Source organism: Mixophyes fleayi, chromosome 7 (assembly GCF_038048845.1).
Source record: "Mixophyes fleayi isolate aMixFle1 chromosome 7, aMixFle1.hap1, whole genome shotgun sequence".
In the NCBI taxonomy this organism is placed as follows: domain Eukaryota; kingdom Metazoa; phylum Chordata; class Amphibia; order Anura; family Limnodynastidae; genus Mixophyes; species Mixophyes fleayi.
In genome coordinates this window covers 33,330,027-33,356,121 of record NC_134408.1, presented here as the reverse complement: position 1 = coordinate 33,356,121, position 26,095 = coordinate 33,330,027, and the positions used below count along the sequence as shown (strand labels likewise).

The 26,095-nt window shown below is 41.6% G+C and overlaps 1 protein-coding gene across 2 annotated transcripts in view; it reads left to right on the top strand.

Annotated features, from left to right (window-relative positions):
- Positions 1-11,727: 11,727 nt before the first annotated feature.
- The window catches only part of LOC142097620 (cytochrome P450 2K1-like), a 66,594-nt gene continuing 52,226 nt past the window's right edge, over positions 11,728-26,095 (top strand). The window contains exons 1-2 of one of the 2 annotated variants that reach the window (XM_075179628.1): positions 11,728-11,995; positions 22,330-22,492. In XM_075179628.1, coding sequence (XP_075035729.1) covers positions 11,801-11,995; positions 22,330-22,492 — 358 coding nt within the window. In that variant the 5' untranslated portion in view covers positions 11,728-11,800. The remainder of the gene's footprint in view (positions 11,996-22,329; positions 22,493-26,095) is intronic. The other variant, XM_075179626.1, reaches the window with a different exon arrangement.

The following is a 26,095-nucleotide window of genomic DNA, read 5'->3' as shown; positions in this document are numbered from 1 at the left end:
AGTTATGATTTTGAGGTACCAAAGGAGTGTAACCTACTGGAAAAGGGGCCTGATATTACAAGACTTTTTTTTTACAAGAGTATACTAAAGTAAATAATTTTTTGGTATCACTCAAGTGATATAAGTATTCAGATGTTAAGCATGTCTCAATATTGTTAAGCATATGTCAATTTCCTCTGATCTGCTGCTTCCATTATGTCAAATAGCCAATCACTGCAGAGTTCTACAGGTGTCTCGGAAACATTGGTGCTCTCAGTATAAGAGGCTGGAGTATCACCCACATTGTCCTATTCTCATGGCTGCTTACACTATTAAAGAAGACCTGTCACATCCGTATCTATGGTATGATAGTATGGTATCATTGTATGGCTGTTTTTTTTGGTTCTCAAAAGCAATTGTTTAAACCCCCCCCCCCCCCCACCCTGACATATAAAAAGTGAAACTGTTATATGTTCATGACATTTGCCATTCCCCCAAGCTAGCAGAGTGTGATTAATAATGATTAACACTGCTAGCTTGGACTACTACTGCTGTATTCTTTCTGCTTGGCTTGTTTTGGGACCCCGTCCCGTTAAGTAAGCTGAGGTCCCGAAAATTTATTTGCCATTGTTTAATTTGGAAGGGTGGCAAAAATATGCAGATTTTTTTGGATTAGAGGTTGTCTTTAAGAGTTAGAGATCGGGACACATACAGGAATATAATTGTACAACATCATTGTCATCATTGTTTATTCAAATAGCACCAGAGATTCTATGGCTCCTGACATTAGTGATCACTTAAAAAGGTATAGACGTGCTTTTAGCATTACTAAAAATTTCTTAAGAGGTCAAATATATCCGTTAACAGATCACACAGTCCTAAGCAAATGTGTGAATAAAGCTGGATTAAAGAAACACATATAGTATAGCATCTAAAACAATTATGTACAGGTCACTGAATAATTTCCTGGCAGAAGTTTTCCAACGCAATACAACAACAAATACATTTAGTTCTCACAGAGCTCTGCTTTATAAATGAGATTTAAAGAAGCTATACAAAAGGATTAACCGCACACAATACAAAATGCAGCCAATGTCTATATCAATGAGGGTCCCACCAAAATACCATCTACATACATACAAATATCAAAAAAGATATAGCGATACGACGCTCAACTCTTGTGCATAGAGAGTGATAATAATACTGATCTTGAGAAACAACATAAAATATATAAATATTAAATACACACTGTAGATAATCTCAAATAGTTTTAAAAGTCTGATCTCCAATCTTCAAATGTCCATATGTATTGTCACAACATAGTCTTTGCAGCCGACATTAGGAAGTGTGTATGGGTATCCTCAAAAATAAGGAGAAAAAAAATACACAATAGTGTAATATGTTCGAGATTATATATACACCCAGTGTGTGTAACACTTGTACACTTCTAATACTGGAATTGGTGAATGATAACAGTCCTTAAACCAATAGATATATGAAATAGAAGATGTGAAGATGGAGGAAAAATTAAAGTGTGTAATCCAAAAGTCGAGACTCCTTCACCTAAAAAGGGGAGCCCCTCTCGTGAATACACTTACACAAATTAATGAAGATGGAAGCTTCAAAATGGTAATCAGCACTAATGTTCCACATAAGGATCCTTTTCTTTAAATCTTTATCAACAATTCCCCATTGTATATGCTCCAATGTATATGTGGATCAAGGGAATAAAGGGAACAAAAGAAATGGCATAGTGCTTTACCCTTTATTAAAATAAATCTATTGTAGCAAATAAAACAAATAAAAACATAATCCACAATAATGGCACATATACGGAAGTGTCAGAGCCGCTTACCAGAGTCCCGAAGCAAAGCAGCATGTAGCATGCAAATCCGCGCTGTCTCTTTTTCACAGAGATGTTAATATGTGATGGACCCCTGAAGAATTGTCTGGTCACTCCCTCACACCAACGCATTTCGACCTCAATATTAACAATCTTTGTCAAGGCTTTGTGATATATGTGCCAATCCATAGACTTTTATACTGTCTGTGCCGAAAATGTTTGAGCACGATCTCACCTCTCTACATCCGGAACTCAAACGCCAAGCGAGGCTTGATACGTGGTTTCCTGTACCTGTTGTGGTCCAAGCCTCATTATCGAAATGGGGTCTAGTATGTGTTATTACGTAAGGTAAAACTTTATTGAGCATATTATATGCCAATGACCACCTAATAGAATTCTTACACCGGTGAAGACAAGAGGCTAACATTACCTGGTGAACTATATATAATAAATGAACAATCTTTAATGTTACATGATAGAAGTTCTCTAAATGGAGGCTATAAAAGATGATACATATATCTTTCAACTCATAAATAAACAACTTGTCTATCATCAAACAAAAATGTCCTTCTAAAAAAGATCTTAAAATTCTGATGTTAGGATCACAGTAAGGTAGAAGTTATCAGAAAGAGTAAACATAACAGTTACTATCTCGTTGGATGTAACTGATAATGTCAGTGGGTTTCTTATATGTCATAGTGAGTATATCATCATCTTTGACATATACAATGACATCCCAAAAATGTACCCTCAATTTACTCACATCAACAGTCAATTCGATATTGGCGTTATTATTATTGAAGTGTTCACAAAACTTCCCAAGATCTTTTTCTGTCCCCCGCCAAATGAAAAATACGTCATCAATGTAACGGCACCAGGACACCAGGCTCGCCCCAAAGTCATAGCCCGTCTAAACATGCGAATCTTCCCATTGAGTCATTAAAATATTGGCATTACTAGGGCCGAACCTGGTGCCCATAGCCATGTCGATACATTGAGCATAGAAGTGACCATGAAACCTAAAATAGCTGTGGGACAATATAAACCCTATCCCCTCTTTAAGAAAATTCGTTAGACCTTCTGTATAGGTGGAATTCTATAATGCTTTGGACACTGCCTCTATCCCTAACTCATGTTTAAATAATGGTGTAAAGGGGCTTGACATCTGCTGTTACCAAAGTCAAATCCGAATCCCACACACCTTGGGACAGTCTCTCTGATGCCGTTACATTGATGACATGTTTTTCCAGATGCATACTCTTCCACATTTATGAAGACTTGTATACTGAAACATACTGCGTATAAGGAAATTCGTATAGGCTCATACTAAGACAGATTTAGCTTTTTACTATCTTACGGAGGCTATTCATTACCGCCTTAGTCAGCGGCGGAGCAGTGAACTTTTTTCAAGCCGGCACCCGCGTGGGATTTAATCAGCTATCTGAGAGATATTTATTGTTGAGGCTGATGAATTGAGACATTCAATTGTATGTGCATACCTCCAATTGTAGCGACACGTATATTATACTGTATACCTTTAATATAATTCATTTTGGATTGTGTATCCATTTTTAGCAGTTCATGATTGTTTATACAGTGGTTTAAGTATATATGTCCTAGCGATATGTTAGATTAGTGCACTGATCATGACACTTATTGATATATATCATTGATAATTGTTCTTATTATATTGTGTACTGTTATATATTACATTTTTTTATGTATTTGAACCCTTGTATTCCACGAATTTATATACAGAGTGATTGCCACTCTCAGCGCTGTGAGTATATTTTCTATCTTGCTATCTTTTTAGGATTTCACTAATCCTTCACAGTTGCGATTGTGGTTTTCACTTTAAATTATTTTGTATTTATATCTATCAGCGCCAGAATTTTTTAGTCTTTTAGTAATAATAAATAATAGTGAAACGTGTGTACATTTATAAATTGCAGCCGTATGGTGAAAAACTTACCTACTAGAAATATAATATGACTCCCAATTAATAGCACCTCCTAAACCCCTGTAAAAATCAAATCCTTTTTTGTGGGGAGGATCTGTAGCCTGAAATTTTCCCCATAAATGTGCCATCACCACCCCTTGAAAAACTCATTTAAAGGGATTGTCCACTTTTGGATAAACCCTCTCATAATATGATCTAATATAATCTGCCCCCAGATATAGCAAATGTGTTATATATGGAGTCAGGCAAATGTTAATTCATAGTGGCAAGTTTTTGGGTTATTAAATTCTAAACTATAAATGTAATAATGCATTTATTTAAATGGAATGACTAGAAAGGGCACTGTGTGATTTATGGGTGTTGTGACAGAAACGCTGGCAAAATCATTGATGGACTGTGTGTAAGTACAAGTTACTGACCTATGTGTTTTGAACTCCAGGGAAAATTGTTTGTGTTGGAAGGAGCTTTCCAAAGGCTTTGGGCACCAGTAAGAACCAGATCAAAGGGTGAATAGAGAGAGAGAGGGAGGGCCTCCATCCATTAGGCCCATTTCAGGGTCTTCTGGCCTGCCAGTCAGATAGCAGACTAATTAACAGGTGCAAGGTGTAGTTTCAAAGGCTGTCTATGGTCAGTCAGACTCCCTCATTACCTGGGGAATTAACCTGGAATCCTTCATAGAGAGAGAAAACTGCTATTTATTCATAAGTGTACTAAACTTGACATCTGCTGTTTATTTGTGAGCTGGACATTAGGTCCATCCACACTAAGAGAGGGAGGGCCTGAGTCATTAAGGAGAGCAAAGCATAAAAAAGGAGTAACTTTGGGCAAAACCATGTTGCATTGTGCATTGGAGGGGGAAGTAAATTTAAAATGTGGGGACAGATTTATATTTGAGGTAGGGCATGTCCTAGATCAACTTTAGATTTCAGTGTAAAAATAAAACTAGCAAGTATTTGTGTGTTAGATGAAAAAAACAGCCAGTATTTAACTTATCTGCAAAATAATAAACTAATTTGCACCCCTTGCATTGTATCATGGTTTGTCCTGGAGAACATTTACTCCTAATTTTGCCTTACTTTCCTTAATGACTCAGGCCTGGAGTGTTTAATGTATTAGTTAGAACAAGACAGACTGGGATTGATTTTGTTTTTCCTCTTTAATAAAACTAGCTGAGGCTAGTTGTACCATAGCATTGGACTTTTATGATCTTTTATGGTTGCTGTGTGCAAAAGTGCGGCGTCTGTACCCTGAAATAGAATATCTCTTATATAAACTGTACTTTTAAAGTATCCTTTATGTTACTGCTGACGGCTATTGTCATATGCTTGCAGAACTTAGTAGTATAGGTCTTCACCTTTAGCAGCCACCTTTTCCATAGAGACTAGTTGCGCCCACAGGTACTCAGATTGCCCCAGTTCTTAAACTCAACATAGTGTAAGCTTATGACTAACACCTCAGCACAGAGTAGGAGGCGATGGCAGGTGGTAAGAAAGATCAGGAACAGGCTGGGGTCCGAGGAGAGAAGCAGATAGCGTGGTGAGGTACAGGCAAAAGGTCAAGTCCACAAGCAAATAATCGAATCCAGGAAAAGAAGCCTTGGGTCATACGCAGCAATCAATCCAATAATCAGAGTAACAGGAGGAGCAGGTCAACTAACATGAACAGATTGCTATAACTGGCACGGATGCTAAGCCTTTCTGCCTTAAATACATGAAGGAGCCAATGAAAATGGGAGGCATGAATCAGCCACAGGAGGTTGATAATATTAATAATTGCGCCTTGACGTACGTGCCCGGGTGCCCCTCCAGCCGGGACACAGTGGTAAACAACTGAGTGTCCCAAACATTGCCCTAGCAATGGCCAGGACGAAAAATTGGAAGTGACGTCCCACTCGTCATGGAGACATCCAGGCCGCAGTGAACGGGCACATCGAGTCATGGTGGCCAGGGGCACCACCGTGGCTCAGAACAGTACCCCCCCCCTTGATGAAAGGTTGAGGTACCCCGACATTCAAGTTTCCCAGGAAACTTCCTAAAGAACTCCTTGAGGAGTTTGTCAGCTTGAAGGTGTTTCTGTGGCACACAACATCCTTCTTCTGGACCGAAGCCCTTCCAGTGCACCAAGAAATTAATCTACCCCTGAACTATATTGGAATCCAAAATCTTCTACACAATGAACTTATGGCATTCATCTACATTGACTGGCTGCGGTCAGTGCGGTCTGTGAAAATTAACCTTATTTGAAGAGACAACAGGTTTCAATAGAGAACAATGGAATGTGTTCGACCTTTTTAAAGATGGAGACAATTTAATTCTGAAAGCCACGGGATTAATCTTCTTGTTAATAATAAATGGTCCAATGAACCTGGGTCCCAATTACCTAGAAGGCTGCCTGAGTTTGATGTTTCGGGTGGAGAGCCAAACTTATCACTGACGTTAAAGGAGAAAGCTCTACGATGACGATCTGACTGGGACTTGGTTTTGAAGGAGGCCTGAAGCAAAGCAGAGTGGACTTTATTCCAGATAGCTCTTCTGAGCCATAAGCAGTAGCAGAAGTTCTGGAGACACCAGGAGATGTAATAGAGAAGAGAGAATTCGTCCTGGGATGGAAACCAAGGTTGCAGAAAAACGGAGATGTGCAGGTTGAGATACGGCAAGAATTGTTATAGGCAAACTCAGTCCATGGAAGTAGAGAGAACCAATTATCATGAAATTTGGAGATATACTAGTGAAGAAACTGCTCCAAGGATTGAGTAGTTCTTTCCATCTGGCCATTGGATTGCGCATGGTAAGCGGAAGACAGGCTAACCTTCACCCCTAGTCGACTGCAGAGAGATCTCTAAAAAGGAGCAACAAATTGGGAACCACGGTCAGAGACAATGTCCTTAGGAAGGCTGTATAACCATAAAAATATATTGAACGAACAAGGAGTCCAGCGTTTGACCATCAAGTAGTTTAGGTAACGGTACGAAGTGGGCCATCTGACTGAAGCGATCCACGACCATCCATATGGTATTGTGGCCAGATGATTGTGGTAGATCTTCAATTAAATCCATCGAAAGGTGTGTCAATGTTTTAACTGGAGTAGACAAAGGTATCAACTGACCAGATGGGCGGCTTCTATAGGATTTATTTCTGGCGCATCAATTCACAAGAAAGAACATAACAACTAACATCGGAAGACAAGGTGGGCCACCAAACCCAATGTGAGAGGATTTTGATGGTCTTAGATATTCCTGGATGCCCAGCAAATTTGTTTTCATGGCATCTGGCGAGTATTGATTTCCTAAGATGAACAGGAATGAACAACCTGTCAGAAGGGGTTTCAGCAGGGGCAATTTTTTTAAAATTGACGAAGCATAATTCCAAGGTCTTAGCTCAAACCAGCATGAATCAAGGAAGATGGAATGATGGGCATAGGATCCATAGGTGGAGCATGACAGGACATGAAGCTCCGAGAGAGTGCATAGGCCTTGAGGTTCTTAGAGCCTGGTTGAAAGGTAATAAAGAACTTGAAACAAGTAAAAAAGAGAGCCCATCGGGGTTGCCTAGGCTTCAGGATCTTGGCGTTCTGGATGTACTGAAGGTTTTTATGATCCATGAAGATGGTAATCTGATAATTAGCTCCTTCCAACCAGTTTCACCACTCTTCCAGAGCCCATTTGATGGCTAATAATTCTCGGTTGCCCACATCATAATTGGTCTCTGTGGCTGAGAATTTTCGGGAGAAGTACGCACAAGGATGGAGCCTTTGGTTCCCAGGATCCCTCTAAGAAAAAAAGCACCAGACCCCACATCTGAAGCATCCACTACAACGATAAACGGAAGTTCCGGGTTTGGATGCCTAAGGACTGGAGCAGATATAAAGACTTGGAAGGTCAAATGAACCCTTTCTGAAGATGCTCCTCCAAATATTGCTTCATTGCCTGGGTCTCAGGAATGTACAGGGCATATAAACGTCCTTTAGCCAACTTAGACCCCGGGATAAGATCGATTGCGCAATTATATTCCCAATGAGGGGGAAGAAAGTTTGCCTTGTTCTTTGAAAATACATAATAAAATACCTGGTAAGGAACAAGAAGGGATTCTAGACTAGGCTGTAGGACTCGAAGCGGTAAAGTCAAGCAGGTGGATGAACACTCAGGACTCCAGCCAATGATTTCTCCTTTCTTCCAGTCGCTGTGGAGATTATGGCCTTGAAGACAAGGATGCCCAGAATCAAAGGACAGGAAGGACATGAAATCAAATAGAATGAGAGAATCTCAGAATGGAGAATACCAACAGATAACTGAACGGGTGGAATCCTGGCAAGAATCCTGTCTCCAATCAGAGGGTTACCATCCAATCCACAGACGGTGATACCCGATCAGGGGTCACTACCCCTGATAGTTTATCACAGTCCTGCAAAGGAGTGTACAAATTCTTTTTGGGCCTCCCCACCAAGTCCCTTTCTAACAAATAGCAAGATTCACAATACACAATCTAATCAAATAATAAGGGGTTATTTATCCATTTACATTCTGTTTTCTCCTCAGACCTCTCACAGGAAATTTCAGTTGTTTCCCTCACAGGACAGGGTTGCCAAGTCTGACAGGGCTCTCCCTCCTGTCAGAGCTGATACTCTTCTGTCCCTCCTGACTGTTTCCTCCTGAGCTCATTTTCTTCAGAGACTGACCGGTCTTTTCTGCTGACAAGAATACGGGTATCTTCCCTGACAGGCTTCTTCAGTGACAAGGACCAAATGCCACACTTCAACTCTCAGTTTAAAGTTATTCCTCTCACACCTAACTGCCATTTTTCCCTCACACCCTTGGGGGTAAATGTATCATACTCCGGTCATAATCGGTGAGTTGACAGCTAAAATTTAAAGCGGCGCTGCCTTGTAAAGGGAAACTTGCCAGAGAAACATATATTTATGTAAATAAATGTATTAGGTGCATATTGGTGCTTTGGGCACCCCAGTATGCTAAGTCAACCAGTGGCGGAACTACCATTGGCGCAGAAGGTGCCATGGAGATAATAGGGCCTGCTGCATGGCAGATGCAGAGGGTCGGGGGCCCCGGTTTCCTTCTCCCTGCCTCCCTGCTCCAGGACCCACAGCTCGCTAGTTCCGACACTGAAGTCAACTGTCAGACGCCGTCCCCGCACCTTCTACAGGGGGCGACCGCCTGTTGTTTCTGGCTGGCAGCATCCTGCTGCTAGGCAACAGAGATGTGGCTCTCCCGGTCGGTTCAGCACAGTCGGGCTAATGCACCAAAACAGAGAGTCCTGTTGCCTGGCAAATGAACACCTCCCTGTTCACCTGTCGGCGGTGTCACGGTCACAGAGGTGGAGTTGGTAAAACCTGCCAGCAGTTGGCGCTACTGAGTACTGAGGCGCGGAGTCTAACACGCCCCTGGTGTTCACCAGGGACCCCCACAAGGAGGTATGGACTTTGCTGCAAGGAACGTGCAGGTCGCGGCCCTCAGTATCAGTTAGCTGGCGAGGTAACAATGGGGGCAGCGGTGATGGCACACCAGGATGCAGGATGGAAGAGTAGTCAGCAAGCTGGGTCAGAACCAGAGAGACGAATATAGCCAAATGAGAAGCAGGAGAATGGTCAGGAAGCCAGGTCAGTACCAATAATCAATCTAAGCCAGAATCAGTAACCAAAGGAAAAGTCAGGAACAAGCCAGGGTCAGAATCCAATAAGCAATATCACAGGAACAAACGCTAGAGCAAGGCTGAAGACCAAATACTCTGGCAAGCAAATGGCCTCAGTGAGTTCCTTAAATAGAGGAGAGAGATCTCTAATATGTGTATCAATCGGCGGGAAAACCGCAACCAATTGCCAGCTAGTCGCAGGGCGACGGACCGTGGTGCCTTGCGCATACGTACTGATGGCAAATAGGAACAGCGTCACATCGCTATGCAACGGTTGCCAAGCTCAGCGTACGCATGTAAATAGAACGGCAAAAGCATACCTAAGCAGCGGGACACAGATTCTGCAAGGACGCAGGCGCCCGTCTAGAGGCAGAAGCAGGACGGCGCCTGACCGTGTCTTCACTGACTGCCAAATCACCCCTGGCCTATCAGGCTCACCTAGCCTCTATTTAAACCTGGCTCTGGCACTATTAGGGCACCAGAGTATCCTGGCTCCAGTGTTCCTGTGTGTGTTACTTGTGCTCCAGTTCCCTGTATCCTGAATTTGTGTTTCCTCTGGCTCCTGACCCAGCTTGTTCCTTGACCCCTCTTCTGGATTTTGATTCGCCTACATATTGCTCTCCTGGCCTGACCCTAGGTTATTCCTGACCATCTTCTGGATCTTCATTTTGTACTTCTTATCTCAATTGGCTTTTACCTGGACAGTCTGACTATTCTTTACTCACCACTACATCCCTTGCAGCCAATTCTGTACCACCTTGCGGGGATCCCTGGTGAAAGCCAGGGATGTGGTAGACTCCATGCCTCCTCCTTCAGTTGTGTCAATGCCAGCAAGTAGCTCCATCCAGTACCCAGTTCATGACATCAACCAATAGAAGTGGGGTACCATTCTTGTCAAAAGACCAGCTGTTATTCAGAAAGATATGACAAGCTATCATTTTCAACTGTTTGCCCAATTTTAATTCAAAGTAAATAAATGCAAAATGGGAAAAATGTTCATTCCGTGCTTGGGGTAGAAAGCCTAGAATAATTTGATGTGGTAGATTGTCTAGTTGTCTTTGACCTTATTCATTATTATTGATTTTGAATAAAGTATAGGAAATGCAAAAAGCAAAAAAAGGGAGGGAGATGAGACACCAACAAGGAGTAATACAACAGATAATAGTCACACAAAGCCTAATTCATTAAACGCAAAACGAACATAATGTGCGTTTTTTAAAAAAACACACATACATTGGGCATGTGCACGTCAGTATTCAACAAGGAGCTGATCTGAAGAAATGTCTGTTGATGAATACGGGTTTAAAAAAAAATAAAAAAATATTGTTTTCTCCACATAATACATTTATTATAATGTTCTGAATGTCTAATGTACATAAAATGCATTTTTTAGTTGTTCTTGTGCGCAAACACATGTTATAGCATGCATACACGACTGTCATCACTTGTAATCAGGGCTTACACTAGACCTGTAGCTGGTGCAAGTAATACGAAAGAAACACACGTACATTTGAGATGCCCAAAGCTTGAATCAGACGCTGTGTGTGCTTGAGCTTGGCATGCCCTTACTGTGAATTGACTACGTGCATACTCCCCATTCTCCCATGAAATCCTTTGCGCTGAAGATGAGTTAGACGTTGCTGTGATCTCTGGCTCAGTTTCTGGGCATGCGCAGAGCGATTTTACGCAATATATGGCACGTATCAGCATTTACCAGCCTTAATGAATCAGGTCCACAATGTGTACTCCAGGTAGTTGTCTAGTATTCTAATTGCTATGCCTTCCCCAATGTTTGTTGTGCCTCTGCGTATTTCCAATATACCAATCTCATTTGACATTTTTTTTAAAAACAAAAATTGCAAATAAATGAAAAATTTGTTTATTTCCGCTATTGTGTAACTTTCCAGAAACCACTGTGCATTCTGGTCTTGGGTTATGAAGAAACCAGTGATCTCTTCTGAAAATGTAATATGGGTTATTTGAGTCAACTGTCCGGTTTGGCATGCACCCTAGTATATCCAAATATTGATTTACTTATATCAACATAACCTGAATGTGTGAATTCTAAATCCTGATAATAGATGTATTATTATACACATTTCATAATAAATACATATCAGATTCTCTCAAGCACAATTATATACTTAATGCCTTGGTACATATTGCTGTAGAGTGAAAAAACATAGCCCATACAGTACATAAAAATAACATTGTGCAACCACAAGCAAGTTCAACTGGTCATGTTGAGTCACAACAAGCCAATCAGGGTTCAGATGTGTCCTAGTAAAGATTAACATGTTTTAGTAGAATTACGCTCATTTGTGTAAATGTCAGGACAATAGCACATTCAGGACAGCGCGACAACAGCACTTCATAATGACTTTTATCACTTACCTTGTGTCTAGGGTGGACGTGTTACTGTGCCTTACAGCTTGCATTGCATTGTTCATCTACTGGATCAATGGATCAAAGAAGAAGACAGGAAAGATGCCTCCTGGACCTTCTCCTCTACCCCTCATTGGTAACCTCAATCTGATGGACCTGAACAAACCCTATAAGTCACTGATGGAGGTAGGACACTGATCATATCAATATAATTATATTCTGGTGGGGTCTACAAATTGTATTTTTCATGCTCAGTATGTCTCACATTGAGGTGGTGCTATATAATATTATAGCCTATGATGATATTTATTCACTAATATTCTTGTTTGACTGCAGTCTATTTAATTCCCATGTATACATCTGCAACTACTATCTGTATTAACTTATGCTAACCTCCTCTGACTTAAAGCTATGTAATTTCCATATTATTACATTTGTTAAGCTCTGGACCAGTGATGCAAATTTTATGATGCTATACTATCCAGATGGTTTTCAAGTCTAAGAGCTAGATTTACTAAGCTGCGGGTTTGAAAAAAGGGGGATGTTGCCTATAGCAACCAATCAAATTCTAGCTTTCATTTATTTAGTACCTTCTACAAAATGATAGCTAGAATCTGATTGGTTGCTATAGGCAACATCCCCACTTTTTCAAACCCGCAGCTTAGTAAATCTAGCCCTAAGGCTGGGTACACACTACAGAAAATGTCTCCCGGTGCGATATTGTTAAGGATTTTACCATCGACCGGAAAAAATAAAAAGTCCCGATCAGCATGCAGATTCATGTGTACACACTATACACATTTTACAAGATTTATCTGAAAGATAAGATTGTGTGCATGCACACTGCAGAATTGGGACAACATCGTTCCATCTTTGAATGAGATTTTTAGTTCAGTTTAAAAATCAAATGAAACAATACAATGTGCTTTGGAACAATAATCGTTCGTCGTTAGAGCGTCATTTATTGTATGATTGGCCCCATAATTGACTTAAAACCCATTAACGTGTACCCGGCCTACCCATCAGCACATGTAGTCCCCAGTAAGCTGGGACAGACTGACAGGAGGAGTGAGCAGTTTGGAAGCTTCATCAGGAACTATTTAAACTAGCAGAGGGGGACAAGGAACTAAACAGGAATAAAACAATCTGCTCCCCCAAACAAGAGGTATCTTTTCTGCAGGTTACTGGAACAGGAAACATATCCAAAGTAACAGAAGACAATGCAGATCAAAACAAAAATACAGAGAGAGGTAAAGATAGACGATAGGAATAGCAGATACACAAACAAAACTCTCAGAGCTATGTGTGCTAATGCTAGGAGCTTAGGAAATAAAATTCCAGAACTAATTGCTTTAATGACAAGGGATTATCTGGATATTGCAGAGTCATGGTGCAATGAAAACCATGATTGGGACATAGTTATACCGAGATTTAATTTATTGAGGAAGGACAGAGTGGGAAGAATTGAAGGAGGGGTAGCAATGTATGTGAAAAAAGCATAAAAACAACTTTAATACAAAGTACTGAAGAAAAAACTGAGGCCCTTTGGTGACCATAGAAACAGCTGACAAGCCTATTCTTCCTACTGGGGTAATCTATAGGCCACCAGGTCAAGAAGAGGAACTGGACAGGAACTTATTGCAGGACATCAATAAAATGACATTAAAAGGAGAGATAAAAATCAAGAGAGACTTTAGTCTACCAGATGTGAACTGGGAGGGGTCTTTTGCAAGTTCCACTAGAATTAGGGACATTCTGAATTCCTTGCAGGGAGCATCCCTCAAGCAAATTTTGAGGGAACCCACTCACAAAGACACAATATTAGACTTAATTCTTACAAGTGGTGACTATCTGATGTAAATGTGAATGATAACCTAGGATCCAGTGAACATCAAGCAGTATGGTTTAGTGTAAAGACAGTGACCGACTCATAATGCAGAAAAACAAAGATGTTAGATTTTGGAAAAGCTGACTTTGTAGAGATGGGAAAATGGCTAAGGCTAAGAAGGTAATCAGATGTGCAAAGGCACAAGCTGAAGAGAATATGGCCCAGTCAGTAGGCAAAGGGGGTAAAAAAATTTTTTAGGTATATAAGTGAAAGGAGAAAAACAAAAGGAGGAATAATAAGACTAAAGACAGAGTGGGAGAGAGTCTTGTTGAGGGAGACAAGGAAATAGCAGATCATTGTAATAATTATTTTTGCTCAGTGTTCACTACAGAAAGAGAGGGGAAGGGGCCACGGTTAAGTTACAAGTATACTCATAAAAATGATGTAGATACAAGTACATTTACAGAGGAGAAGGTCCTAACAGAGCTCTGAAAACTGAAAGTGGATAAATCAATGATGCCAGATGGGATACATCCAAGGATACTAAAAGATCTTAAAGGGGTGCTGGTAACACCATTAACAGAGTTATTCAATCAGTCACTAGCTACAGGAGTAATTCTAGAGGACTGGAGAAGAGCAAATCTAGTCCCACTGCACAAAAGTGGAAGCAGGGAAGAGGCAGCAACTACAGACCAGTGAGCCTTACATCAGTAGTAGGGAAAATGATGGAAACACTCTTAAAAGAAAGAGTTGTACAATATCTCAAATCCAGTAAGTTATAGGATCCCAAACAGCATTGATTTACTGGGGGGAGATCATGTCAACCAAATCTTATTGACTATTTTGACTGGATGACTAGTAATGACAAGTAATAGATCAAGTGGGGGTATAGATGTAGCTTATCCAGATTTTAGTAAGGCTTTTCACACTGTCCCACATCACAGATTGTTAAATAAACTCGAAAGCTTGGTATTGGATTATAAGATGGTTGAATGGAAAAGATTGTGGTTGCAGGATAGAAAACAGAGAGTTATAGTAAATGCAGTGCATTCACAGAAGGGAAAGGTTACCAGTGGGGTACCCCAAGGATCTGTACTTGGACCTGTGATTTTTTATATCTTTATTGGTGACATTGCAATTGGTATTGAAGGGAAAGTATGTCTTTTTGCAGATGACACAATGATATGCAACAGGGTAGACACACCAGGGGGTAAATGTATGAACATGCGGGTTCTTCAACACCCGTGTGTTCAGCGTGTTCGGCGATTAAATTTCAAGCGGCGCTGCCTTGTAAAGGGAAACTTCGATGCGGCCGCATCATCGCACAGGCGGCCGCATCACATGACAAGGGATGCGGCCGCGTCATCAATGATGCGGCCGCATCTCATAACAAGATGTGCCCCTTCCTGGCTGGAATTGCCAGCCTGCGCCTGACCCGGAAAGACTAAAAGATCTTAATATGTAAAGTTTGGAGCAGAGAAGGGAAAGGGAGGGGAATGCCCCCCAGATTAAAAATCGCCGTTTTTTCCGGCGGCCGCATCACAAGACATGCGATGCGGCCGCGTCATCGCACAGGCGGCCGCATCACATGACAAGGGATGCGCCCACGTCATCAATGATGCGGCCACATCTCTTGTTATGAGATGCGGCCGCCTGTGCCCCTCCCTGGCTGGAATTGCCAGCCCGCACCTGACTAAAAGATCTTAATATATAAAGTTTGGAGCAGAGAAGGGAAAGGGAGGGAAATGATAGAAACTTTCAAATATATATAGGGTTTTAACAAGGTACAAGAGGGAAACATTCTTCAAAACAAGAGAAATATTAAAACACGAGGACATGCAGTGTCGGACTGGCCTGCCGGTGAGCCGGGCGATCCACCGGTAGGCCCCGACGCTGGTTATCCACGCCCCCGCCTGGTCCGTAATTCCGAACAGGTGAATATGTGATTTAAGTGCAGAGAGCCCAGACGCGACTGCGGCTCTCTGCACATGCGCCGTACAGATGAGTCATGTCACACGACATGTCACATGACTCATCTTGGAAGAAGAACCGCCCACGTTGAGGACGTCCTGCCGCCCAGAGGAGCTACACGCAGAATGCAGGAGCAGCAGGTTAGTAAATCGCGCAGCAGCAAGCAGCCTGTCATTTAGAAGGAGAAGGGAGAGAAACAAATGTGGCATAAAAGATGAGGGGCAATAAGGGCATGAGAGAGATGGGCAATAAGGACATGAGAAATGCTGAGGGGCAATGAGGGCATGAGAGAGATGGGCAATAAGGACATGAGAGATGCTAAGGGGCAATAAGGGCATGAGAGAGATGGGCAATAAGGACATGAGAGATGCTGAGGGGCAATAAGGGCATGAGAGAGATGGGCAATAAGGACATGAGAGATGCTGAGGGGCAATAAGGGCATGAGAGAGATGGGCAATAAGGACATGAGAAATGCTGAGGGGCAATAAGGGCATGAGAGAGATGGGCAATAAGGACATGAGAGATGCTGAGGGGCAATAAGGGCATGATAGAGATGGGCAATAAGGACATGAGAGATGCTGAGGGGCAATAAGGGCATGAGAGAGATGGGCAATAAGGACATGAGAGATGCTGAGGGGCAATAAGGGCATGAGAGAGATGGGCAATAAGGACATGAGAGATGCTGAGGGGCAATAAGGGCATGAGAGATGCTGAGGGGCAATAAGGGCATGAGAGATGCTGAGGGGCAATAAGGGCATGAGAGATGATGGGGCAATAAGGGTATGAGAGATGATGAGGGGGCAATAAGGGTATGAGAGATGATGAGGGGGCAATAAGGGTATGAGAGAGAGGGGCAGAGCAGCATGGCACAGGGTGATGAAGGGGGGTCAGAAGTAGCATGGAGGGTGCAGTGTGATCATAAGGGGGCAGAGGATGGTGATGAAGAGGCACAGTAATGTGTGTGTGATGGCACAGCAGGCTTGTGACAATGAAATATGTGTCTAGTGGGACAATAAGGGCAAGAGAGATGATGAGGGGGCAATAAGGGTATGAGAGAGAGGGGCCAGAGCAGCATGGCACAGGGTTATGAAGGGGGGTCAGAAGCAGCATGGAGAGTGCAGTGTGATCATAAGGGGGCAGAGGATGGTGATGAAGAGGCGCAGTAATGTGTGTGTGATGGCACAGCGGGCTTGTGACAATGAAATATGTGTCTAGTAGGACAATGCCGATTTTTTTTTTTTTTTGCCCAATCTAAGGGTCAGGTCAAGACTGTGTACTCTTTATATAAACACTGCATTTTTTATATACATACTATATTATGGTGCTAGCTGTCCTTCGTGGGCTGACCACTCCCCCTCTAGTGTCTGATCTTGCCTCTATGATGGCTGGCCACACCCCTTTGGTGGGCCCTAGCGTTGCAGTCCCCCGGTGGGCCCTTCATGTCCCAGTCCGACACTGAGGACATGCACTGAAACTGGAGGGAAGTAGGTTCAGAGGAAATTTGAGGAAAAACTACTTCAGAGAAAGGATAGTGGATAAGTGGAATAGCCTCCCATCAGAGGTGGTAGAAGCTAATACAGTAGAGCAATTTAAACATGCTTGAGAAAGACATAAGTATATCCTTACAAAGATTAAAATACCAAATAGGGATTAAGGTTACCATTTGTTAATAAAACAATGGGCAGACTAGATGGGCTAAACGGTTCTTATCTCCAGTTGAATTTTAGGTTTCTATCTATCTATGAGGGCAATGCATGTCGCAGAATGGGTGTGACCAGCATGCATGGAGTGTGCCTATTGCTTAGGGCAACCTTCAATCCCTGCCCATTCAAACACTCTGGCAATGCTGTGTGCACCTCTGTTAAGTGCACGCAGCTTCCCTCCTTCATGAATGTGAAGCAAACAGCGTGAAGCGGGACATACCTCGCTACAGTCCCTGCAGTAGGATTACAGTCCTAAATTTAAAGCGGCGCTGCATTGTAAAGGGAAGTTTCCCTTTACAATGCAGCGCCGCTTTAAATTTAAGCGCTGAAGAGGCTAAACACGCCGGAGATGAAGGATCCGGAGATTCATACATTTACCCCCTGGTCTTCAGACTGACTCACAATCACTCACTCACTCCACTTACCTCATGCTGGCCTCCTCCTGCCCTGTCTGCCACTCTGCTGTTTGTACTCTGCCCTCCTTCTAAGAGAAGAAGAAAGCATCAGATTTACCTTCCATGAGGTGTCAACAGTCACACAGTAGGGAACTTATTCCGTTTTTATGTATGGTTGTCTTTTGTATAATGTAAAACTCTCTGGTGCTGCAGAGTTTTGTGGCACTTTTCACAAAAATGATGATAATGATTTTGACACTATTTCTATTTGTTTATTTGCCTTGCTCTTTTGCATCTCATACTCAAATCCCTATCAAATCCACAATTTTTAGTATCCTCCCAAGGCAATATTCTTAGAATTCCAACATCATACTCCCACTTTCCTTATCTATATTGACCTATCACTACTCCACTCCAATTTAATTAACACTTCTTTCCTATCTTTGTTTCTTAAGCCTCAATATTTCGCCACAATATAAGGACTTTTAAATCTTAAAAATATTTTCAATTAACTTTTAGTCCTTCTGCTTCTGGCAGCTGATGCTATATCACCAAAATCCACACCTCAAAAACACAAATATATGACCTTTCTCCCTTCACCTTCGCAATCCGTTATATGTGCCCTTTGGAATGCACACTCTGTCCATAGCAAACTAACCTCCATCCATGACCTATTCCTCTTAAATAACCTCAATCTACTGGCAATAACAGAGACACAGCTCACACAATCACACTGCTTCACCTGCAGCCCTTACGAACAGTGGTCTCCATTGCACCCAAACCTCCAGCCCTGGAAGCAGAAAGGGAAATGGTGTTGGATTTCTCCTTTCCCCATGCTGCACATTTACAGTTCTCCCAACTGTTCCATCACTCATGTTCCCATCCTTTGTAGTACATGCTATTCAGATTTTCAACCCCTTCTCTCAACATGTTGTTGTGATCTATCAACCCCTGGATCACCCCGACAATTCCTTGACTATTTTTCTGCATCACTCCCTGGGGAAGGCTGGCAAAGTTTGTCCCAGTGGGCAAGACTCGACTCAGTAGCCTCTTAGAAACATTTTAAAGAAAGAAAAATGCAGCTGGGCCAGTGACCCACCCCATAGTAGCCCACTGTGGGACCGGCCAAGGGGGCTGATGCCCCCCTGTCCCACAGCCCAGCCAGCCCCTGATCACTCATTTATTTCATATTCTCTGAGATGCTCACAATCACATTGGGTGATTCCAACATAACAATTGATGACCCACATTCTCCTTCTGCTTCTAAATTACTTTCTCTAACCTATCTTCTTGGTCTCTCCCAGTGGAACAATTCGTCATGCCACTGCCTTGATCTTGTTTCTCCAGTCTTTGTTCAGATTTGAATTTATTTAACACTATTTTCCCTCTCAGACCATCATCTGATCACCTGTATTCTCTCCTCCAGCACTTTAACCTCTTTGCACTCTATCTCAACCACACCTCTACATGCCCGCATAAATGTCGGTTTTATTAATTTTCAAGAACTTTCCACCTTCCTGCAACATCTTCTCATCTGATTTATACATTTCACATCTTTGCATGACACCCAAATTTATCTATTTTCTATCTTTTAGCATTTGTGACTAGTGTTACTGAATGTCTTTTTTTCTAATAATCTTTCCACCAGTCAACACAAGCGGCCTTCTTCACATCTGTATTTCTGTTGACTGTATTGCTATTTGACTGGATCATATAGCCCAATAAGCATCATACTGTAATCTGGCTGGAACAATTTACAATTTACAATACAAAGTAATGTAATGTAACAAATAAATATGTATTGAAAAATGTAATAACTGAATAAAGTCCAATGTGACAACTCTCAACAAAACATTTATAAATAAACACAAATAAAATTTCTATAAAAGAGTACTGTGACTGGATCACTATTAAATAACTTTTGGTAAAAGTGTATTTAAAGCAAATAGTGCAGGGCACTTATTTATGTAATTGCACGTGCACTTATTTTTTAATATTGTGTATATTGTGAGAGGAAAACGATATTTCTGAGACCAGGGGAAGAAATTCGTCTCTTGTCTAACCTTGCTATAGGATATGCCTATTTCTGATGTATATATCTGATACAATGAGCCTGTGTTTACCAAGCCTTTGGTGTATTGTGATTTGGGGAAGTGGCTTGTTGTGGGTCTTTTTGTTGTTCTGTGGGAAAGGGTATTTGGCGACTGTCTGAAGTATTCATGCCAGTCAGACCTTTTAACTTGCTAGTGAGTCTCCTGCATCTGAAATAAGATCCAGGAAATCACAGCAAGGTTTTTAAGAATTTCATAGCGAAGTATAAATATTAGTAGTTTTGCAATGAATGTAAATCCATGTTTGTGTAAATAGAGTATATCCTGATGCTAAAAATAGCATGTGTCTGAAAGTTATAAATGCACTGACTTGTACACTGAAATGTATCATTCTTATGTTCCATCTGAACTGATCACTGGTACCACTACCAGTGTGAGCAATAAACATCACTCTGCTTCAAAGAAACAACATGCTGATGTGGTTGGTGCCATCAAGGCAGAGGGTGATGAAACGACTCTGCTTGTGGTGGATCCAGAGACGGATAAATACTTTGAGGAATGTCATGTGACCCCCAAGGAGGCAACACCTGTCAGGTCCTTTGCCAGAAAAGGACCTGTACATCCCCATATTTACCATGTAGTAAATTACCTTTTTTAATTTTATTTAAAGTAAAAACAAATTTACAGTGCTGAACATCTTTGTTGCCTTAAATGATCCTATTAGAAATCCTGGTTTGAAATATTTGCAAACTGTCATGTAAACGAAAAAAGAACCCTTATTATGCTTAAGGGAGCGGGCAGCAGCTGTTACTTAGGTTACTGTCGAATCCTCTCACAACTCCAAGCAATAAATAGAAAAAGCTGAATGCCCTGTCCTCAATGAGTGGAAAATACATATAGTAAATTTATGATTGTGAAATTGTTAAGGGGGAGATTCATTTCAGTACGACCTAACTCCGGAATAGACCACAGAGACACAGCGCACTGAAGTTGAGGATGGAATTTCTGCTCATTTTTCCTCACACCCTTATGGGTGAGCCCTTACTGTAATGTGCACAGCCAGACAATGCGGTGATGTCCGGCGGCCAATTGTATCTCCCGCTAAGAGTGTCTAGTCTTATAAGAGAAGTTCAAATACACTTAGAAAGCTGATGTTATCACCAAGGATGAATTAGGATGTTCTGCATAACAGAAGTGTGTTAACTATGTTCAGTACTGGGGTACTAATTTAAACTGCACGCAAGTTGCATTTTATAAAAGAGCACGGAACTTGAGTGCACTTGCTCCTGTATTCAAGTGCAAGTGGATCTCAAGATACGTTTTCATTTGAATCTGGGTATAAGTACGCTCTGCCTAAATAGCACTTGACATATGTTAACAGGCAGAATAGGCTGCAGGATACACACATGAATATGTGCAATATCAAGTCCAATAGCATTTATAAAAGAAATTACCAACTCATTACCAACTCATAATACTATAATCATTGATAAATAAAAATGTGTTTTAATGTGTAGCTGCTGCAAATTATGCGGTTATAAAACATGTACTTAAGAGAAACCCAAGACTCATCTTCCTCTCACGCCGCTCCTCCTTTGCCTCCCCTCTCTGCCTTTCCTTACACTGGCTCCCCTTCCTCTACAGAATCCTTTTCAAACTCCTCACCACCACTTACAAGGCTCTCTCCCACTCTACTGCCCCTTATATCTCTAACCTACTCTCCATTCACACTCCTGCCCGCTCCCTGCGCTCGGCCAACGACCGCCGCCTCTCCTCCACTCTTATCACCTCTTCCCACTCCAGAATCCAAGACTTTTCCCGTGCAGCCCCCCTTCTCTGGAACGACCTCCCTCGTTCCATCCGTCTCTCTCCTACTCTGTGCTCCTTCAAACGTGCACTCAAAACTCACCTCTTCCTCAAAGCCTACCAACCATCTACTTAACCCCCATCTCCTCCCTTTAGCTTGTCCTCCCTTCTCTCCTCTTGCCTCAACTGGCTCCTCTTGTGCCTGGTCTGTTTACCCTCCCTTAGGATGTAAGCTCGTATGAGCAGGGCCCCCTCCCCCCCTGTCTCCATACCTGTTCTTCCGCTCCGTCTTTTCTGCATATGACTGCCCGGAGTTTCTGAAGTATTGGTACTATTTGTTCATTGTTCTGTATGGTTTCACCCTGTATAGTCTACTGTTAGTACTGTGTGCGGCGCTGCGGATACCTTGTGGCGCCTAACAAATAAATGATAATAATTATAATAATAATAATAATCAGCTGCATCTGTGTTGACACGCCCTCGGCACGCCCTTACTGTACTTTTCCTATGGTTGTCCACCCCCGTTCTGCTCTTCAAATCGTAGGTAGTATTGTCTTTTGTTTTCAGATATGAATTGCATGCAATTGTGTTCATTGACGTAAAGGTTCGTTTTTGATTATGTGCAGAGCTATTTCGCGTAAGGTAAAGCACACAAAGGGATTTACAAACAAAGAATATATTTTTTTCGTAATAATGCTCAGACCACAGTTTTGATGGGAGGGAAAATGTCAAACTTACTTTAATTGAAAATGATAATGTATTGCAGCTGTCAGAGAAATATGGAGAAGTCTTTACTATACACTTTGGACCCAAGAAAGTCGTCATACTTGCTGGATACAAGGCTGTGAAGGATGCTCTCGTGAACCAAGCTGATGATTTTGGACAAAGGGCGGATATACCAATATTCAAACTACTAACTAAAGAAATGGGTAATTACGTCATAATATATAAGGTGTATTCTATTCTATTGACTATGGCCATCTACTTTTCTTAACTTAATGAAGCCACTTCCTTTCTTCTTCTTCTTCTTCTTCTTCTTCTGTCCACTATAACTAATTACTACGGCTTAAACACAATCAGCAACTGCTTTACAGTTGTATAACTGAGATGAACTTTAGTATAGCAACAACTTTCATTTAACGGTACTCAACAATGTAAAGTGCATCAACATTTTTCCTTCTATGGTTAATACATTTATATTTTTAAATAGATTTGTTACAAACTGTCATTGTGATATTTTAATATTTAATTTATATACTTTATGCATAGTATAGGAGATACATAAATTAAAATGTTTTGAATCTAATAGAATGTTATAGATTCGTGTTATGTTCATGTCCAGTGGTCACGTCATATTGGAAGGTGTACGTCTCCCATCTGTATAGAGTGTAGTAGAATTATATTATGATCACATACAATATTCAGGTTGTGTTGGATTGGTGTAGTATCCTACATTAGTATGCAGTATAAAAGAAACTATGTTAGTATCTTGCCCAGTAGTCTGACTATTTTAAGGAGTTGTAGTTTCCGACATCTGTTTAGAGTGCAATAGAAGTTTCATGATTGGATCCAGTAGCAATGTTATGATGGTTGTATCTAGTGGTCTACGTCAGCACAAAACAGTGGTTCCCAACCTTTTTGATTTTGCACCACACCAGTCTGACACATATTCTCTATGATTACTTGTTTGTGACAAATCAATATTAAAATAATGTAATATACAACACTATAATAAATATGTATACTCGCCCCATCCTGGGTCTCTCTTTCTATCCCACATGCTTTTATTTTCTACTTTAATACTAGCAGGACCCTAGGTGGGTAGGGCCGCTGGAGCTAATGATCATAGAGCCCAGCTGCAGTATGGTGGCAGCAGGGAAACCCCCAAAAGTCAGCTCTGGGGTGAGATGCTTAATTTTCTTGGCCATATATGCTGGGTTTTGAAAGTACCATATTTACCCATTGCAGGGTATGTAGTGTTGGTCATTGCTGGTAAAATGTGTTGGTCCTTGCAGTACTGTGTGGTTTGAGTTTTGATGAACTACAATACCTATATTATGTGAAAAACTTAAATATTAAATAAAACAAAAAAACAACTACAATACCATGAATTAGGTCAATAAGTGCCTACGTCATCTGCAGGGGTCACATACACATACAGCACAGGGAATACTGATGTACAAAAAAAGGTGTATTTTTTTGCTACAAGGTCAGTATAATTGGTAAACCCCCCACCCCAACCACCAAAAGAACCATCCAAGCTTTCTCTAGTTTTGAGTCCTGGATTCAAGGAGTCCCAAGATCACTGTATCAGCATTGACACCAGGGCCGTCTTTCCCATTGGGCACGCTGGGCAGGTGCCCGGGGACTCTGCAGCCCAGGGGGGCCCTCCGGAGGCAGGAAAATAAAGAAAACCCTGAAAAAAAAGAAGATCACGCCCGCCCGACATCCATTGCGGAGCGCGACGGAGGAGGAGACCAGGGAGGGAGCCAGATCGCCAGCTGACAGCACGGTAAGTATTTTCTTCTTTTTTTCAGGGTTTTCTTTTTCCTGCCTCCGACGGGCCCCCCTGGGCTGCAGGGCGCATATATATAATCATTATTTTTTTATTTTTGTATATATAGGGGCCCCGGTGCACTGCTGTGCCCGGGGGCCCAAGAGGTTCTTAAGAGGACCCTGATTGACACAGCTTTTTTTTGGCATTCCCCACTCTCAAAAAATAGACTGAGCATTTTGTCCTGTTCTGAAAGGTAGAGATGCTTGTTTTTCAGTTCAGAACTTGCAACATTGCAGTAATTCGCATAGTTTAAATGGAGCTGCCAAACATAAAGCAAATAAACAGTTTTGTGTAATACATGATGATTGATCTCAAAACAAATAATCTGTTCATTCTCGAAACTAAAATTGAAAATCTAGAATGACCTACTTAGGTTCTTTGGAAGGGAGTGGAACCAAGCATTGCACACAGGCCCAATGCATTCATGAAATGCCCCTGCTACTTGTGCACCAGACCAGTAGGGTCAACTAGCAACCAATGAAGGGTTAACACCAATGTGCCACGTCTAACACAACAGAAAAAGCGGTACAAAATCACCAAGTGAAATACAAGGTCAAAGCAGGTACTAAGGTCAAAGCAGAAGGCAATGACCAATGGTCAGAAACAAAACATGATCAGTAATTCTAAAGATAATATCACCCAGGGTATGAAGCAACAACCTATAAGTAGTGAATAAGGGATGCCACGACTGGACATTTATAGACACCTGTTATTTTAATGCACATGCACGCCCAATCACTTGCAGCCACACATGAGCAAGACTTGGAATCATCCAAAGGAGTCAGTCAGAAGAAGTAGTTTACAAGCTTAGCCCCAATTTAAAATTTTGGAGTAGAAGATATTTATGAGCAGTATACAACCTGTCTTAGGTTACCTTAAACCTCTTTCCATGTTTGAGCCTTGGAGAAAGGTTGGAATTTGCTTCCGATATTACTGAAGTAGAGGAATAAAAATGACTCCAAGAATGATTTGGATGCCTGGCGAACACACAAGATTGGTGAAGTCCAAGTAGATGAATGAAAACTGTTTGGGTAATTTTTTTCACTGGGCTACACCTACCTACAGAGTCAGATATTCTGACATAAAATGTTGACTGCCTGACTGACTCTCTTTAAGCCTCATTTAAGAACCTCAATATTAATGGTTCTTTATAAACACAACTCAATGAGTCTTTATGAACGTAACTCACCGACTTCATATGCTTTGGAAACACCCCATTTCATGGTGGAAATATTAAAATTTTTACATCAATGTCCAACCGACTTCCAATTTATGGTGAGCTACATCATTGATTTAAACTTTAACATTATTCCTCTAAAACACTGCTTGGTTTATCCTCATTGATGTGTTAAATTAATCATGAGTGAAGAGACTAGTGCCTTACCTTTATTATGTTTCATTTTTCTTATGTGTCATTTTGTTTATGTGTCAAATCTAAAGTCCTGAAGAGGTTCCCAGGTGAAAGAGAGGAGAGAGGGGCGGGCCAAGTAGAGAGAGATAAAGAAGAATACCCCAGGGGTGAGATATGAACGGTTTCCAAGAGAAAAAGGAGAAGGTGCCAAGGTAGAGGGGAGGAGGCAGGGTTCCAGAAAAAAAGGGGAGAAAGGGGACAAAGTTTAATGGAGGGGGTGTTAGGGTACAGGGGAGAAGGTGCCTGGATAGACAGGAGAAGGTGGCAGGTGACAGGATCCCAGGGGCGAGAAGTGTACCAGGGGATAATGTCACAGGGGATAAGAAAATTTGGGTAGGAGCAACATTCCAAGAAAGCCAGGAAAGAAGGTAACAGCAGAGAGATGGACCTGGGTGCCAGTGGAGAGTGTAAAATAAATGGCATTGTATATCTCCACCTTCTATGTAATAAACTCCCTTATTTTATCCTCAATCTCTCTCTCCCTCCCTTTCTCCTTCTCCATACTGGAACTTTTCATCCTGCTTGCTGCAGTCCCTTCCCAAACCATCCATTCCAATGAGCCAG